Consider the following 16,427-nt stretch of genomic DNA (forward strand, 5'->3'; position numbering starts at 1 on the left):
TTCAAAATCGTCAAATATATATATATATATATATATATATTCAATTGTGTGATTAATTACAACATTATTCAAAATAGCTACATTGTATGGTTAGATATCATTTTTTGTGAAAAAACGAATTGCAACTGCAGCCTAAAACTATAAACGTGAGAAAACCCTCTCATGCCGCCATCCTGAGCCGCCCTCCACACGGATGCTAGTGGTGGAGGCTACCAGGTAAGTTGACTGAGAACTCATTTACAGCAACGACCTGGGGAATAGTTACAGGGGAGAGGAGGGGGATGAATAGGTGACCGTGATGGTATGAGGGACAGCTTGGGAATTTAGCCAGGACACCAGGGTTAACACCTCTACTCTTACGATAAAGTGCCATGGGATCTTTAATGACCTCAGAGAGTCAGGACACCCGTTTAACGTCCCATCCGAAAGACGGCACCCTACACAGGGCAGTGCCCTGGGGCATTGGGATATTTTGGCAAATTAAATCAATTGGAGCTGATTTACTAGTGTTTTTAGTATTGTATGTCCAACAATGAAAAACATTTAAATGAATTAATATAAAAATGGTCATATAAATAGTATAATATAAATCGGGACGCCAGTTGGGGAACCCTGAGTATGGACTAGCTAGCTAGCAGAAGGCAAGTGATGGAGAGAAGGCCAGCCTCAGTTGGACCGATTGCGTTAGCTACCCACACTGAGCCCATATGTATGTGTATTTATTCATTTTCAGACGTACAACTTTAAGTCCGTTATATTCTTACTGACAAAAACAGTGTGGGTTAGCGTTAGCTAGTTCATTCTCTTGATGGATGCGCAAATATCAGGCGGGACCGGTGTTGGTACAACCGCTAACATTAGATCAAATTTTCCTAACGTTAGATCAAATTTGCAAGGACCCAGTTCAGGTAACGGGAGAAGGATGACGTCCAAAAAAACGCGTTCAAAAAAGGGGAAAAGAAGAAAGAGACGGAGGAGTAAAAAGACGAAGACCAACAAAACACCACCATATTTACCACCGGAGGTAACGTTAGCTACTGTAGCTAGCTGCAGCTTGCTATCAAGCTCATGTTAGTTGGCTAGCTAGCGATATTATCCAATGCTAGGCTAGCCAGAGCCTAGCTATTTACACATTCGGACATTATTTTAGCTAGCTTCTGGCAGATGCTGTCGTCTGAGCTTTTCCCATGGTAAGAAAACCCTTTGGCCATATATGACGTTGCTACAAGCAGGGAATGGGCATTTGTTTGTTTGTTGACAACAACAACAGCTGGCGTTCTCACAGTACAATGTTGTGTCGACTAGCTGCAAGAGAGCAGCTTGGCAGCTCCATGATGTTGCAAGATAAATTGCTTCCTTGGTGGTGCATAGATGTAAAATACTGTAGTGATAGCTTGCTGTGGTGTGGGTAGTTTTTATTCAGAAGTACATTAGTCAACAGGGGGGTGTGCTTGTCTGTCAAAATACAGTACAGACACCTTTTCAAAACATGTCCTTCCCTCTGTTTCTCTCAGGCTGAAGAAGGAAACATTGAATATAAGGTACTAGTATACATTTCTTTCTTTTTGCATGTCATCTTCCCTTTCACCTGTAGCTAGTAATCAAAAGTCGAAACACATCCATGTATAATGCATGCACACTCTCAAACACGTGGTTCACTTGTTGGACACTTCTTGTTGGTGAAGTGCAGTCCCGTGCTCTAACTTCACTGCAGCTGAAGTTGGTGAACCCCACACACTACCGATTTGAACACCTGGCCACCCAGTTAAAATGGCGTCTTCAAGAGGGACGGGGCGAGGCAGTGTATCAGATTGGGGTGGAAGACAATGGTCTGCTTGTCGGACTGTCAGAGGGAGACATGAGAGCCTCGCTGAAGACCCTACGGAGGATGGCAGAGAAGTATGTCACTACCTCGTATGCAAATGTCACCAAATCTGGGATATTTTCTTCTGCTTAATGGTCAATTCAATTATACCCGTTGATTCTTGAAGAAACTAGTTTATAAATGTCTAATTTGACAGTTTGCCATTGTAACTGTATTTAACCGGTGATAAATGTGATATCTCTGCCTCACCAGGGTTGGTGCTGACATCACACTTCTACGGGAAAGAGAGGTGGATTACGACTCGGACAGAAATTGCCGGAAAATCTCAGAGGTTCTTGTCCGAAAAGTTCCAGACGACCAACAGGTGGGATAAACAGCACCTTGTCTTATTTAAGGGACAGTTGTAACACTCCTGGCTCCTTGAACATATGCAACTCCTCCCCGGAGTCTGGTTCAAATCACTTCTCACTGTCTCCTTCTCACCTATCTCCCATTCTTTATTTTCTGTCTGTCAATTAAGCATTAAAATGCGAAAGAAGAGTGACTTGTTTTGCACTCAATTATATAAATGGTCAATGGTAGGCTGTACATACAATGAAGGATTTCTGCCACACCGATCTGCTGTAATTTCACTGCAGTGTCTCTTGTGTGTGTATGAGAGCAGTTCTTGGACCTGCGTGTGGCGGTACTGGGAAACGTGGACTCAGGGAAGTCCACGCTGTTGGGCGTGCTGACACAAGGCGAGCTGGACAACGGGCGAGGCCGGGCACGCCTCAACCTCTTCAGACACCTTCATGAGATCCAAACGGGCAGGACATCAAGCATCAGCTTTGAGATTTTGGGCTTCAATAGCAAAGGGGAGGTGGGTAACAGCGTCTTATAGGTGACAAGATACAGAAGGAAAGATGAACATGCGTGAGTTTTCCCCTTCTTTGAGCAAAGACATAAAAAAATGTATTCCTCAAAAACTACACTGATATAACAAAAAAGTAATAACACAAAAAAATGTGTAACAGCACACAAATGTTTTGAACATCTTCCATTTGTTGCTAAGGCCAGACAAAATTGATTCGTTTAACGGATTTTCGCCCCAGAAAAGTGAGGCGAGCGAGATACATTTTTTTTTATTTAAAAAAAATTATTATCATTAGGTGGATAAGGAATAACAGTACTTTACCACATTGTCCTAGGCTATATGGACAATAGGCGAAATATTCAATTTCGGACTGATTTTCAGATTATTATTATTATTATTATTAATACACATATTAACATTAATGAACATTATTCACATAGTATGTATAATGGAATGCAATATTCTATCATATTCAAAAATTAATGTATGAATGTATTAATGTACTTAATTGTATAGCCTAACAAATTCAAGAATTATTGACAATAAATCATTGTAGTCAAATTAAAATGTTAATGCATAATAATGAGTTCATTACCTGAATGCATCTCTATTTTATTTTATTTTATTTATTTCACCTTTATTTAACCAGGTAGGCAAGTTGAGAACAAGTTCTCATTTACAATTGCGACCTGGCCAAGATAAAGCAAAGCAGTTCGACAACATACAACAACACAGAGTTACACATGGAGTAAACAACATACAGTCAATAATACAGTAGAAAAAGAAAAAAAAGCCTTGGCATTAATGTAGCATTGGGAAAAAATCCATAAATCCAGCCATTCAGCTTTAATCATCAACAACAACAACAAAAAATGTTTAACATGAACAGTTAGAAGCATCAATCTATATAGAGCAAGTGTGACTAAATTTGAGCCTAGTAACTTTGCTCACCGCATCCTCCTTCGATTGTCTCATCTGGCTGCCACGAAAAGCCCCCACCTTCTGATCGGCACGAAGTGTGTGCGTGCCACTGGCGATGTACTTTGCTGGACGTGCTAGCTGTTCTTGGAGGCGGGTCATCACTTCAAACGCATTCCGTTTTGGTGTTATTGGTTGGCCTACTACTACTGGTAGTACTGGTAAAATGTAAGTTATGAATCGCAAATCACCATACAGCTGACACACTTCGATTTCATCAATCATTTTGACTTAAATTTGGTTGTCCAAAATACTATTGGCTTGCACTGCGTCTTTGCTGATGAATGCCCTGATCTCTGGCCAGTCAATTGGTTAAATTACATTGTTGTTTCGTCTATTAATCGCTTCTAATAGATCTGAAAAGGATGCAATAACCATGAATTTAACCGACTGTTTGTTTATAATGAGGGACGTCCCACGTTTAACCTGGACACATAAATAGTAGGAATTTGCGCTGGCTTCAGCCATGACGGCATGAGAGAGAAATGAAACATCTGCACGTCGCCTGCAGGTGCGAGCGTGTGTGTTTTTATTGTCCAATCCGAGGCTCGAACATGATCTGAGTGTGTGATCTGAGGCTGTTTGGTCTGTTGGGCATCAACTTGGGAAAGCCTCAAGGGAGAGCGGACAGTGCATTATAAACAAAGAGCCGCATATATTGGCCAAAAAGTAACACATCTGATTTTGTTTATTTATTGGTATGGAGAAAAGTGAGGCGGGGCATCCATTAAACGGAGCAATTCAACTTTTTTGTAAGTCGCTCTGGATAAGAGCGTCTGCTAAATGACGTAAATGTAAACTTTGTCTGGCCTAACCCATAAAAACAGTGTAACAACACACAAGTTAATTCAACTTCCTCTCATGTGGCTTTTGAAGGTGGTGAATTACAGTGACTCCCGTACAGCCGAGGAGATTTGCGAGAGCTCTTCTAAGATGATCACCTTCATTGACCTGGCCGGCCACCACAAGTACCTGAAAACCACCATTTTTGGCCTCACCAGCTACTGCCCAGACTTCGCCATGCTGGTGGTCAGCGCCAACACAGGCATAGGTAAGCCCGATCATATAGCTATAGTAACAGTGTAGATTGTGGGGGCCTTGTTAACTTCTACAAGATTTGTTTGGCCCAGCAAGCTATGAAAAGTGATATGCGTTTGACTACTTATGTGACCACTGACTAAGAGGGCGTTAATTGCAAATTAGGTCATTGTTGATCAGATGTTTTTCCATTAATCTTCTCCTGAACCACATGGTCTATTTACTAGAAACTCATGGACACCATTTTTACTCAAATATAAATTACCAAAGTTTCCATAGATTTCCAAAATAATCAGTTAATTACCAAGTCTGGTAACTTTGGTAAATTACTGGGAGTTTTACGACCCTACCACTGACCCAACCAGATAATATTTTCTCCCCCTTAGCTGGCACCACCCGCGAGCACCTGGGCCTGGCCATGGCACTAAAGGTGCCCATCTTTATCGTGGTCAGCAAGGTGGACCTGTGTGCCAAAGGCACAGTGGAGCGCACAGTACGCCAGCTGGAGCATGTCCTCAAGCTGCCCGGCTGTAACAAAGTGCCGATGTTGGTGGCCAGCCCGGACGACGCCGTCACAGCCGCCCAGCAGTTCGCTCAGTCCTCCAGGTATCTGCTGAAAAGGAGAAAAGACCTAGAAGGAAACTGGAATTGAGATTCACAACCCAATATACACCACATAGGCCTTAGTCCAGGGTGACTAGAAAGGAATTGACTTAGCAAGCATGTACGGCAACGTTGTTTGTATTGGTGGGGGGGGGGGAAATCAATACAGTTACATATTTTTGACGATATATTGTATCGTTTTGACAATATCGCAATATTATTTTTGCGATAGCTGCACCAAAACTCCAGTATGTTTCCTTCATAGCTTGTTCTCCATCTTTTTAAATAGGGAGCCAATTTGTTTTCTGCACTTTTATTTCCATGACTGATCAAAACTTGTTTTCTCATGGCTCTCGCTTGTCCCTCTGCAGCAGATATATGGTGAGCAATATGTTTGGAACATCGAATCACAATAAAATTGCTGTTTCGAATCGCAATACATGTAGAATTGTGAGAATTGCAAAACATATCGTATCAGCACCAAAGTATCATGATAGTATTGTATCGAGAGGTTCCTGTCAATTCCCAGCCCTAGTTATTTGACCTAAGTCTCATTTAAGTATCAAGGGACTAACTAACTTAGTGGGCAGAATTTGGCATTGGACATCATAATAACGAAATTTCCCAGGTGTAAACAAATTTTATGGAAGTCAGATAACCAGGTGAGAAGTTTTTTAGACTTCTTTTGAGCAACCATAAAAATAGGTCTATCTGGTTGTTATTTGGATATCTGACCAGATAACATCCAAAATATGACACCTTTATGCCTTGTTGTAGTCATGAAAAACATGTCTTTACCTGGTTGTAATCTGGTTATCGGATGTCTCCTCATCCAGAAAACCAGTTGACATCCAGAGAATGACGTTACGATCACCCAACCCAAACCCAATTTCTTTACACAAAATGACATAATTGCGACAACTTTTTTGACGTTATGCATAGGTTATAATAGATACAAATAAAAATACAGCAAGTGTGTAGGAAAAGGATGATCTCCAAATGGCACCCTATTCTCTACATACTGGTCGTAAAAGTCACCTCATGCCCACTTTAGCTACGTGTATAGTCTGTGCTTGAGTGTTCAACCCTGGTGTGTCCCTCACGTTGTCTCTCTTTGTGCCGTAGCATCACACCCATCTTCACCCTGTCCAGCGTGTCTGGAGAGAGTCTGGACCTGCTTAAGGTCTTCTTCAACATCCTGCCTCCTCTCAGCAACAGCAAGGAGCAGGAGGAGCTCATGCAGCAACTCACTGAGTTCCAGGTACTACACCTGCGTATGCACACACACCCAGACACATTAACGTATACAATTATTGTGTGAATTATGTGTGTGCATGGACATTGTGTGTGTCCATGCACACTCACAACTAACACAATAATACACATACACACACGTTTGTGCAGAAACAACGAATATATTACACACATACACACACTCTTTACAAACACACCACACCCTTCCTAACGCATACATCCATTCATGCACACGCGTAACAAAACATACACCCACACGAGATGTGAACATGCACTTTCACACATTCAGATTCACGCCCAATATTCTGTATCAATGCTAGCAAAATATACCTCCTCATTCCTCTGCTTGTGAATATAGGTAGATGAGATCTATACCGTGCCAGATGTGGGGACAGTGGTGGGAGGAACTCTCTACAGGTCAGTTGGCCATATGTCATATTGATACTCATGAATGGAATGATAATGGATTTATTTAGCACTGTTCAATGGATTGTTCACCAAAATTACAAAGTGACATATTGGTTTCCTTACCCTGTAAGCTGTCTATGGACAAGGTCTGACAGCAATCCTGCTTTGGTTTAGTTTCCCTGGCACTGTTTCCAAGTGCTAATGTTTTAGCATTTGTGGCACAAATCCCATTTAAGTCATGATACCGATATTATAATTTTTTGCGCATCATGTTCACATCTATAGGTGACTTTGTTGAGCTTTTTTTAAAGATAATTTCACAGGATTTGCTCAGTTAAGCTTTTAGCAAATCAAAAATAATAAAGTCAATGTACTGCAAACGGTGTAACCCTGAATTGCTGCTAAAAAAATAATTTGCCCTGGAGAGTTCCACTTTGACATATCATAATATGTTTTTCCTCCCGTTGACCCGCGGACAGTGGGGTGTGTCGCGAGGGGGAGAGGCTGGTGGTTGGCCCTACGGACGAGGGCCGTTTCCTGAGGCTGAAGGTGGGCAGCATCCATAGGAACCGCTCGGCATGCAGGGTGCTGAGAGCCGGCCAAGCCGCCACACTGGCCCTCGGCAACTTTGACCGCTCGCTGCTCCGCAAGGTCAGAGGGTTCAGCCACAACACAACCGCACCGCATGTGAATTTTCATGACTTTTATCTATTTATCTATGATATACTGTAGTTCCCCCCCCATTTTCTATGTTCTGCCAATCATATCCCTTAATATGATTGAACATTGCAGGGTCACATTTGGAAACAGGATGACTGCACAAACTGCTCATGGTTATGATACTGTCATCTGTCCTATGTTTTGTGTGTTACATGTGAAACCTCAAGTATAGGTAGGTCTGTGTAGCCAACTGTGTTTTTGTTTCTTTTTGAAGCATTTCCCTCACGGGAAATATAAATCTCTTCTATAAATAATGTATTTCTAAAATTGATAGCTATCAGTGAAAAACATATTTTTGTCCTTCAACAATCTGACATAATGTCCATGCACACTCATAACACAATATAATACATTTAAACTTAGTTTTTCACAATTTCTGACATTTAATCCTAGTAAAAATTCCCTGTCTTAGGTCAGTTAGGATCACCACTTCATTTTAAGAATGTGAAATGTCAGAATTATAGAAGAGAGAATTATTTATTTCAGCTTTTATCACATTCCTAGTGGGTCAGAAGTTTACATGCACTCAATTAGTATTTGGTAGCATTGCCTTTAAATAGTTTAACTTGGGTCAAACATTTTGGGTAGCCCTTCCACAAGCTTCCCACAATAAGTTGGGTGAATTTTGGCCCATCCCTCCTGACAGAGCTGGTGTAATGGAGTCAGGTTTGTAGGCCTCCTTGCTCGCACACGCTTTTTCAGTTCTGCCCACAAATTTTCTATGGGATTGAGGTCAGGGCTTTGTGATGGCCACTCTAATACCTTGACTTTGTTGTCCTTAAGCCATTTTGCCACAACTTTGGAAGTATGCTTGTAGTCATTGTCCATTTGGAAGACCTATTTGCGACCAGGCTTTAACTTCCTGACTGATGTCTTGAGATGTTGCTTCAATATATTCACATAATTTTCCTGACTCATGATGCCATCTATTTTGTGAAGTGAACCAGGCCCTCCTGCAGCAAAGCACCCCCACAACATGATGCTGCCACCCCTGTGCTTCACGGTTGGGATGGTGTTCTTCGACTTGCAAGCCTCCCCCATTTTCCTCCAAACATAACAATGGTCATTTTGCCAAACAGTTCTATTTTTGTTTCATCAGACCAGAGGACATTTCTCCAAAAAGTACGATCTTTGTCCCCATGTGCAGTTGCAAACCGTAGTGTGGCTTTTTTATGGCGGTTTTGGAGCAGTGGCTTCTTCCTTGCTGAGCGGCCTTTCAGGTTATTTCGATATAGGACTCGTTTTACTGTGGACATAGATACTTTTGTACCTGTTTCCTCCAGCATCTTCACAAGGTCCTTTGCTGTTATTCTGGGATTGATTTGCACTTTTCGCACCAAAGTACGTTCATCTCTAGGAGACAGAACGCGTCTCCTTCCTGAGCGGTATGACAGCTGCGTGGTCCCATGGTGTTTACTTGCATACTGTTGTTTGTACAGATGAATGTGGTACCTTCAGGCGTTTGGAAATTGCTCCCAAGGATGATCTAGACTTGTGGAGGTCTACAATTTATTTTCTGAGGTTTTGGCTGATTTCTTTAGATTTTCCCATGATGTCAAGCAAAGAGGCACTGAGTTTGAAGGTAGGCCTTGAAATACATCCACAGGTACACCTCCAATTGACTCAAATGATGTCAATTAGCCTATCAGAAGCTTCTAAAGCCATGACATAATTTTCTGGAATTTTCCAAGATGTTTGAAGGCACAGTCAATATGTAAACTTGTATGTAAACTTCTGACCCACTGGAATTGTGATACAGTGAATTATAAGTGAAATCATCTGTAAACAATTGTTGGAAAAATTACTTGTGTCATGCACAAAGTAGATGTCCTAACCGATTTGCCAAAACTATAGTTTGTTAACAAGAAATTTGTGGAGTGGTTGAAAAACAGGTTTAATGACTCCAACCTAAGTGTATGTAAACTTCCGACTTCAACTGTACATGCACAAACAACTCACAAATCATATGCAGTCAAAATGTTTTCTACTGTTATAAAACCAGTCCCACAATGGTTCCTTTCCCATCTCCCAAAGTACTTATTGGTGTGTGTGTGTGTGTGTTGAATAGGGTATGGTGATGGTCAGCCTGAAGATGAACCCCACCATCTGCTGGCAGTTTGAGGCGGCCATCATCCTTCTCTTCCACGCCAAAACATTCCGTCGGGGCTTCCAAGTGACTGTGCACGTGGGGAACGTAAGACAGACGGCTACCGTGGAGTGCCTGCATGGAAAAGTTAGTAATAATTATAAACTGGGTAGTTAGAGTCCTGAATGCTGATTGACTGAAAACCCTGGTATATCAGACCAAACTACTTGTTTACTGTTCTAATTACCTCAGTAACCTATTTATAATAACAGTAAGACACCTCAGGGGTTTGTGGTATATGGCCAATATACCACAGCTAAGGGCTGTATCCAGGCACTCTGTGTTGCGTCGTGCCCAAGAACAGCCCCTTGCCATGATATACTGGCCATATACCACACCCCCTTGGGCCTTATTGCTTAAGTATACACTTCCTCAATATGGGCCGCGTTCAGTAGGACACAACTTTGTGCAATGTTCAGATAGAGATTTTATTATATAGAACAAACATGCCTCTCTGCCATGTAGAGAAAGAGGAATCACGTTAGCTCTATCCATGACATTTCTATCTGCAACATTCCACAACGTCTGCCTGCTGATTGTGGCCCTGCTGATTTATGAGTCAACACGAACCGTTTTGTGTGCCCATCCCTGTGTTCACCACCAGGAGGAGCTGCACACAGGAGAGAGGGCTGTGGTCTGCTTCCGCTTCATTAAACACCCCGAGTACCTCCGCATGGGCGCTAAGCTACTCTTCAGGGAGGGCGTGACCAAGGGCATCGGCCACGTCACCAGCCTCCTGCCTGACTCGCATGACCAGAACCAGAGGGAGATAGAGAGGAGGAGAAAGGAGGGAAGGAGAGGAAATGATAAGCTTTCCTGAACATGTCCCCCCCTCTCAGAGTAAGTTTGTGTGAACTGCCGGCGCCGGACGTCATCCCAGTAGATTATTGAACCACACACTGGTATTTTAATCCCCATTTGTGTGTATTTAAGTGAGTCTGTACTGTACTTTCCACATCTGCCCTTCGTGCCATGTAGAGATATGAAGCCCTATTAAAACACTTGATATTTCTCAGTGGTGGATTCTGGAGCGACGCTTTGATGAATGTGGGTTCGGCAAAGGTCGGCGTCTTAAATCGAAGTCGGGTGACCTCTTCGAAGGCAGGCTAAGCTTTCATCTAATCTGGATTGCTAGAAGGAACCATTCCCATCCCTCTCTGGGTCATTTCATAACAGATACAACAGATCAAATGCATGCTCTCCCTGTTTTACTATACTGGACGATGTGGAACATACTCAGCATACCCATCCTTTGGAGGTTTAAAGGGATAGTTGGCTTTTTAAAAGTATTAGGTCATTGTCGATTTACCTAAGGCAGGGTTTCCCAAACTTGGTCCTGGGCCCCCCTCCCCTTGGTACAAGTTTTGGTTATTGCCCTAGCAATACAACTCACCATCGAGCTTTGATAATTTTAATCAGCTGTGTAGTGTTAGGGCAAAAAAACAAAGCATGCACTCAGGGGCGGCCCCAGGAAACCCTGACCTAAGGTATTGTCGTTTTTAAGTTTGTTAGCTTGTTATTTACCAACATCCAGAATGGCTAGCATTTTTGGAGCATGTAGCAATGCTAGTGTAAACAGGTTGTATCAGTTAGCATTGCTTTCAAAAGCATGAGCAAAGCAAGGGAGTTGACTAGTGGTGGTCCTGTCTGCAAATGAAAGACCTCTTTTACAATGCTTTTGAATGAAAGTTTCCTCATTACGTGGTTTACTCTGCACTTCATTCGTCTTGGTTAGTAATAATGAAAAGTAGACTACGTGCCGCCCATTTTGGTGGCACTAGCACCAATCGTAGATGCTGCCATGCTGATTTTTTAAATGTTAAATTCAACCAAGCCTGTGTAGGGCAGCAGTAATGTGTGAGGGTTGAGAATGAGCAGAGTCAAGACTCTTGGATTGCAAACCCGTTCTGAAAGAAATGCAGAGGCAAGTATTTTAAGTGATGTAGCGACACCGCTTTTTTTTTTCATGGTAGCGACGCTGCTTTTGTAACCCCGTTATGTCAACCCATTGAACCCAATGCTGCCTGTGTCATAACTTCAGGCTCATCTGTGTACAAGGTAGCTTTGTGCAGCGAAATACCCATGTGGATTCTGCATGCTTACTAGGGACTTGTGAAAATCTTGTCAGACGAAATGGACTCCTAAATGAAAAATATTTATTGAACTCTTGACTTTATCCCTTATCCTTTACGGGGTTGTGTGCAATTAGAACTAAAGCATTGAATGTACTGTACCTGAACTTCTAAATACCATTTTGAAGCACTAAAATTGTCGATTTTGCACTTTGTATTTTTGGAATAGCTTCTGCATGTTTGTGTGTATGCCAGAGGTTACCGAATGTAGTCCGGGAAAGCTTTAAGGTATGTAGTAGTGAAACACGGGATTCAATTTATCATGGTGTTGATGCATATTGAGGTCTTGGTGACCACTGATGAATGCCGTTTATTCAAGTATCAGCATCTTAAATGTTTACTGTCATAAGAAATATACAAATTTAGTACAGAAAGCACTTTTCTTTTAGATTCTATATTACAGGTATTATTAGCTTCTATTCGGTTGAGACAAGTGGTAAGTTTGCAGTATGTATTGCATCAAGGTTGTGTAAATATTAAACATGTTTTATGACTTCCATAGAAACATCAAAAGACAATCTTTTTGCATATTTTTATTGACTTTTTAAAAGCTGAACTTATTTAGCTTGATGGTCAACACCGATTGTTCACAGAACACATTTAATGTGAATTTTGCAGTTTAGCTGAAAGCAAAGTTTCGAAATGTCACTGGTTTAAATGATTCGATTCCATTAATAAAATGTGTTTACACTTTTAATGACTTTCATGAATAGGCTAAACAGTTAAGGGTCTACATACTATTAATTACTATTTTATCATTTACATTGAAATTAGGCATTAAAAAGCATTTATAATGGCTTAATCATGAAAGTTGTGTAACCAAAAAATGCTGGTTATATTCTGTCTGGTCCATGTGCAGGGCTAACCCTGTTCCTGGAGAGAACCTCTTGTAGGTTTTCACTCCATCCGCAGTTGTAACTGACCTGATTCAGCTTATCAACCACCTAATTGTTATAAATAGGATGGGCTAGATTATGGTTGGAGCAAAAACCTACAGGACTATACCTTTCCAAGAACAACGTTGAGCATCTCTTTAAGATATGAAGGATTGGATAAGGAGATGATGTTGAGCAAGGCCATTGAAGCTTGTGCTTTCAACATTATTAGCACAGCATGCCAGGCTACATGCAGTACTTACACACACACAATGTTCTACAAAAACATTGAAAACTGAAAGTAACACAACATTAGAGCTTCAAATCTAGGTGGAACTAAAGTGCCTTTAGAAAGTGTTCACACCCCTTGACTTTTTCCACATTGTGTTACAGCTTGAATTTAAAATGGATTAAAACAGATTTTGTGTTACGGGTCTACACACAACGTCAGTGTATTTTATTTTTGTACAAATTAATTAAAAATAAAAAGCTGAAATGTTTTGAGTCAATAGGTATTCAACCCCTTTGTTAAGGCAAGCCTAAATAAGTTACTTTTTTTTGCTTAACAAGTTACAGTTGCATGGACTCACTATGTGCAATAGTGTTTAACACGATTTTTGAATGACTACCTCATCTCTGTACCCCACAAATACAATCATCTGCAAGGTCCCTCAGTCGAGCAGTGAATTTAAACACAGATTCAACCACAAAGACCAGGGAGGTTTTCCAATGCCTCACAAAGAATGGCCATGATACTTGGTAAAACATTTCAAAACAGACATTGAATATCCCTTTGCGCATGGTGAAGTTATTGCACTTTGGATGGTGTATCAATACACCCAGTCACTACAAAGATTCAGGCGTCCTTCCTAACTCAGTTGACTGAGAGGAAGGAAACCGCTCAGGGATTTCACCATGAGGTCAAATGTGAGTTTAAAACAGTTAGTTTAATGGCTGTACTGAGGATGGTTCAACGACATTAGTTACTTCACAATACTAACCTAAATGACAGTGAAAAAAAGAGCCTGTACAGGAAAAAAATATTCTATAACATGGATCCTGTTTGCAATAAGGCACTAAACTAAAACTGCAAAAAATTGTGGCAAACAAATTAACTTTATGTCCTGAATATAAATTGTTAGGTTTGGGGAAAATCCAACACATCACTGAGTACCACTCTTCATATTTTCAAGCATGGTGGTGGCTGCATCATGTTATGGGTATACTTGTCATCGGCAAAGACTAGGGAGTTTTTGGGGGATAAAATAAAACAGAATAGAGCTAAGCACAGGCAAAATCCTAGAGGAAACCCTGGTTGAGTCTGCTTTCCAACAGATGCTGGGGGCAAGTTCACCTTTCAACATGACAATAACCTAAAATACAAGGCCAAATATACATTGAAGTTGCTTACCAAGATGACATTGAATGTTCCTGAGTGGCCTAGTAACAGTTTTGACTTAAATCTGATTCAAAATCTATGGCAAGAATTGATAATGGCTGTCTAAACAATGATCAACCAACTTGACAGTGCTTGAAGATTTTTTTTATTATAATGTGCAAATACCCAGATGTGTAAAGCTCTTAGAGAGACTAACCCAGAAAGACTCAGCTGTAATCGCTGCCAAAGGTGATTCTAACATGTAATAACTCAGTGGTGTGAATACTTGTTAATTAGATATTTCATTTTCAATACATTTGCAAACATTTCTAAACCATGTTTTCAGTTTGTCATTATGGGCTATTGTGTGTAGATTGGTAAGAAAAAACCCAGAATTTAATCCATTTTGAATTCAGGCTGTAATACAAAAATGTGGAATAAGTCAAGTGGTATGAATACTTTCTGAAGGCACTGTATACCCACAGCAAGATTGTTTGTGATAAACGGAAGATAATGGAAAATAGTCAAATACACAACCAATGTTTTTATACTATATCTTGTGTGGTTATAAGCTTGCCTCTTGCCATGACGTAGAAAAAGCTTTACATTTCCAACTGCCACAGTTACAAACCCTTACAAATTGATTCTGCTCAGAAAATCACACGTCTACAAAAACACTGTTCAGAAGTCTCCATTACAAATGTTGCGCGGTGTATACATTCCTGCAGTGAAAAGGCAACAGCATGACCATGTGAATATTATCCATACATGGGTTGAAAACCCTTTAGCATGATATGGTCCTTCACAGATCGGTCCAAAAGCTTGAAATGGAATACTTGACTTTGACATCCAAAAAGACCAGAAGCGTGAAATGTAGCACTGGACTTTTAGGTTCTTCATTTGCCTTTCAAAAGTAACTTCTTGTTGAACTTCAAGTTGGAGTAGTTTTCAGCAAGTAGGGTGGAACGTGAGCCGATATAATTTAAGCCAAGCTCCTCTGCCGTGGCTTGATCCTCAGATACAGCTAAAAATAAGAAAATACAAATTTAAAGATCATAACTATGGTAAGCAGGGGGCTGAGATTCTCATTTAAATGGTCTCAATTTAGATTCAGCATTATTACATAATATTCTTAGGTGACAGGATTTCCCCCACTAGTTAAAGAAATATATTAATCCTTGCCAGATGATCTCCATATGTGAAATGGCAGGCAAGTTTCTGTCAAGGAGGTTACGCATAGAGCTGGTAGGTCTTTACAAGGCATGTGTGACTTAGAAATGTTAGCATTGCATAGCACAATGTATTACTTATACAACTAATATAAGGACAGGACATGAGACGGGAGTAGAAACTAACGTGGGCATTGCTTAATGCGTTTCACAGGACAAAACATTCCCAGCATTCCAACGTAGGTAAGCAGGGGGGGGGTGTTACAGGTGCCCTAAAGGGACAAACTAGAATATCAATACACAAGTTAGGTTTTCCCCAGTCTTCTAATCAGAGAAGTAGACCCCCAAGGATAATTTCTTCCCAAATAGATTGCAAGTTGCACTTTTCCGCAGGGGCACAATTTTGGTTTTAGAAGTGGGGGTGACAATTATTCTTATACATTTTTTCCAGTTGGATAAACACTTCAAGCAGCCTACCCGACCCCTCGGAGGTGTCCGCATGGTCATAAAGCACACCGTTGCCTCGTTTTGTACCCCCCCGTCCCCAGTGAAAGTTGCGCCCCTGCTTTTCACTGAACATATTCTTCGAAACTCCAGCACCGGGGCCAGTATTCACAACATCTCAGAGTAGAACTTTTCACATTTCATTTGCCAAAATTGATCACTTTAAGCAACCGGTCGATTATTTGCTTTATACGCAGAGCTCACCCTGTTTATAAAATCGGGTTTCTAGCTCTACAAGTTGATAAAAACAGCTACTGCCATTAATAAGTCCACCAACAGTTCCGTTTGCTAATTAAAACGCACTACAATGTTGGACTACAAAGGCGGCAAAGTGGATTATGGTAAAGTTAGTTTGAGGTTGTAAGTTAGAGATACATCTCTAACTAGCCCCATAGAGCCGAATGTCTGTCGAATATCCAACCTCTATGTAGGCCGTCATTGTAAATAAAAATGTGTTCTTAACTGACTTGCCTTAGGTTAAATAAATAAAAACACGGTTGGCAGTTTTTTTTGCTGGCTACACAAACATAATTATTGCATT

At 40.9% G+C, this 16,427-nt stretch overlaps 2 protein-coding genes across 6 annotated transcripts in view; one reads left to right on the forward strand and one right to left on the reverse strand.

Moving 5' to 3' along the window:
* The first annotated feature begins 425 nt into the window (after positions 1-425).
* Positions 426-12,478, forward strand: LOC115178848 (GTP-binding protein 2). 5 transcript variants are annotated; one of them, XM_029740217.1, is made up of 13 exons: positions 426-1,024; positions 1,515-1,541; positions 1,691-1,899; positions 2,078-2,189; positions 2,490-2,687; positions 4,536-4,710; positions 5,084-5,303; positions 6,426-6,561; positions 6,913-6,971; positions 7,442-7,613; positions 9,751-9,915; positions 10,433-10,668; positions 10,845-12,478. In XM_029740217.1, the coding sequence occupies exons 1-12, from the start codon at positions 809-811 to the stop codon at positions 10,646-10,648; spliced, it is 1,905 nt and encodes a 634-aa protein (XP_029596077.1). In that variant the 5' UTR covers positions 426-808; the 3' UTR covers positions 10,649-10,668; positions 10,845-12,478. The 5 variants fall into 5 exon arrangements, with proteins under 5 accessions (XP_029596077.1, XP_029596076.1, XP_029596078.1 ...); XM_029740216.1 differs by having other exon boundaries at positions 10,433-12,478; XM_029740218.1 differs by having other exon boundaries at positions 427-1,024; positions 1,715-1,899; positions 10,433-12,478.
* A 2,199-nt stretch (positions 12,479-14,677) lies between these two features.
* LOC115178292 (apoptosis-stimulating of p53 protein 2) overlaps positions 14,678-16,427 on the reverse strand; it is a 37,018-nt gene continuing 35,268 nt past the window's right edge. Inside the window, exon 18 of the mRNA XM_029739405.1 lies at positions 14,678-15,237. Coding sequence (XP_029595265.1) covers positions 15,196-15,237 — 42 coding nt within the window. The 3' untranslated portion in view covers positions 14,678-15,195. The remainder of the gene's footprint in view (positions 15,238-16,427) is intronic.

Source organism: Salmo trutta, chromosome 38 (genome assembly GCF_901001165.1).
Source record: "Salmo trutta chromosome 38, fSalTru1.1, whole genome shotgun sequence".
Lineage (NCBI taxonomy): Eukaryota > Metazoa > Chordata > Actinopteri > Salmoniformes > Salmonidae > Salmo > Salmo trutta.

Coding starts and splice junctions, on each gene's coding strand:
- LOC115178848 (XM_029740216.1), top strand. CDS start 809: ATGGATGCGCAAATATCAGGCGGGACCGGTGTTGGTACAACCGCTAAC. Junction 1,542..1,690: donor AAGGAAACATTGAATATAAG/GTACTAGTATAC, acceptor GGTGAAGTGCAG/TCCCGTGCTCTAACTTCACT. Junction 6,562..6,912: donor AGCAACTCACTGAGTTCCAG/GTACTACACCTG, acceptor TTGTGAATATAG/GTAGATGAGATCTATACCGT.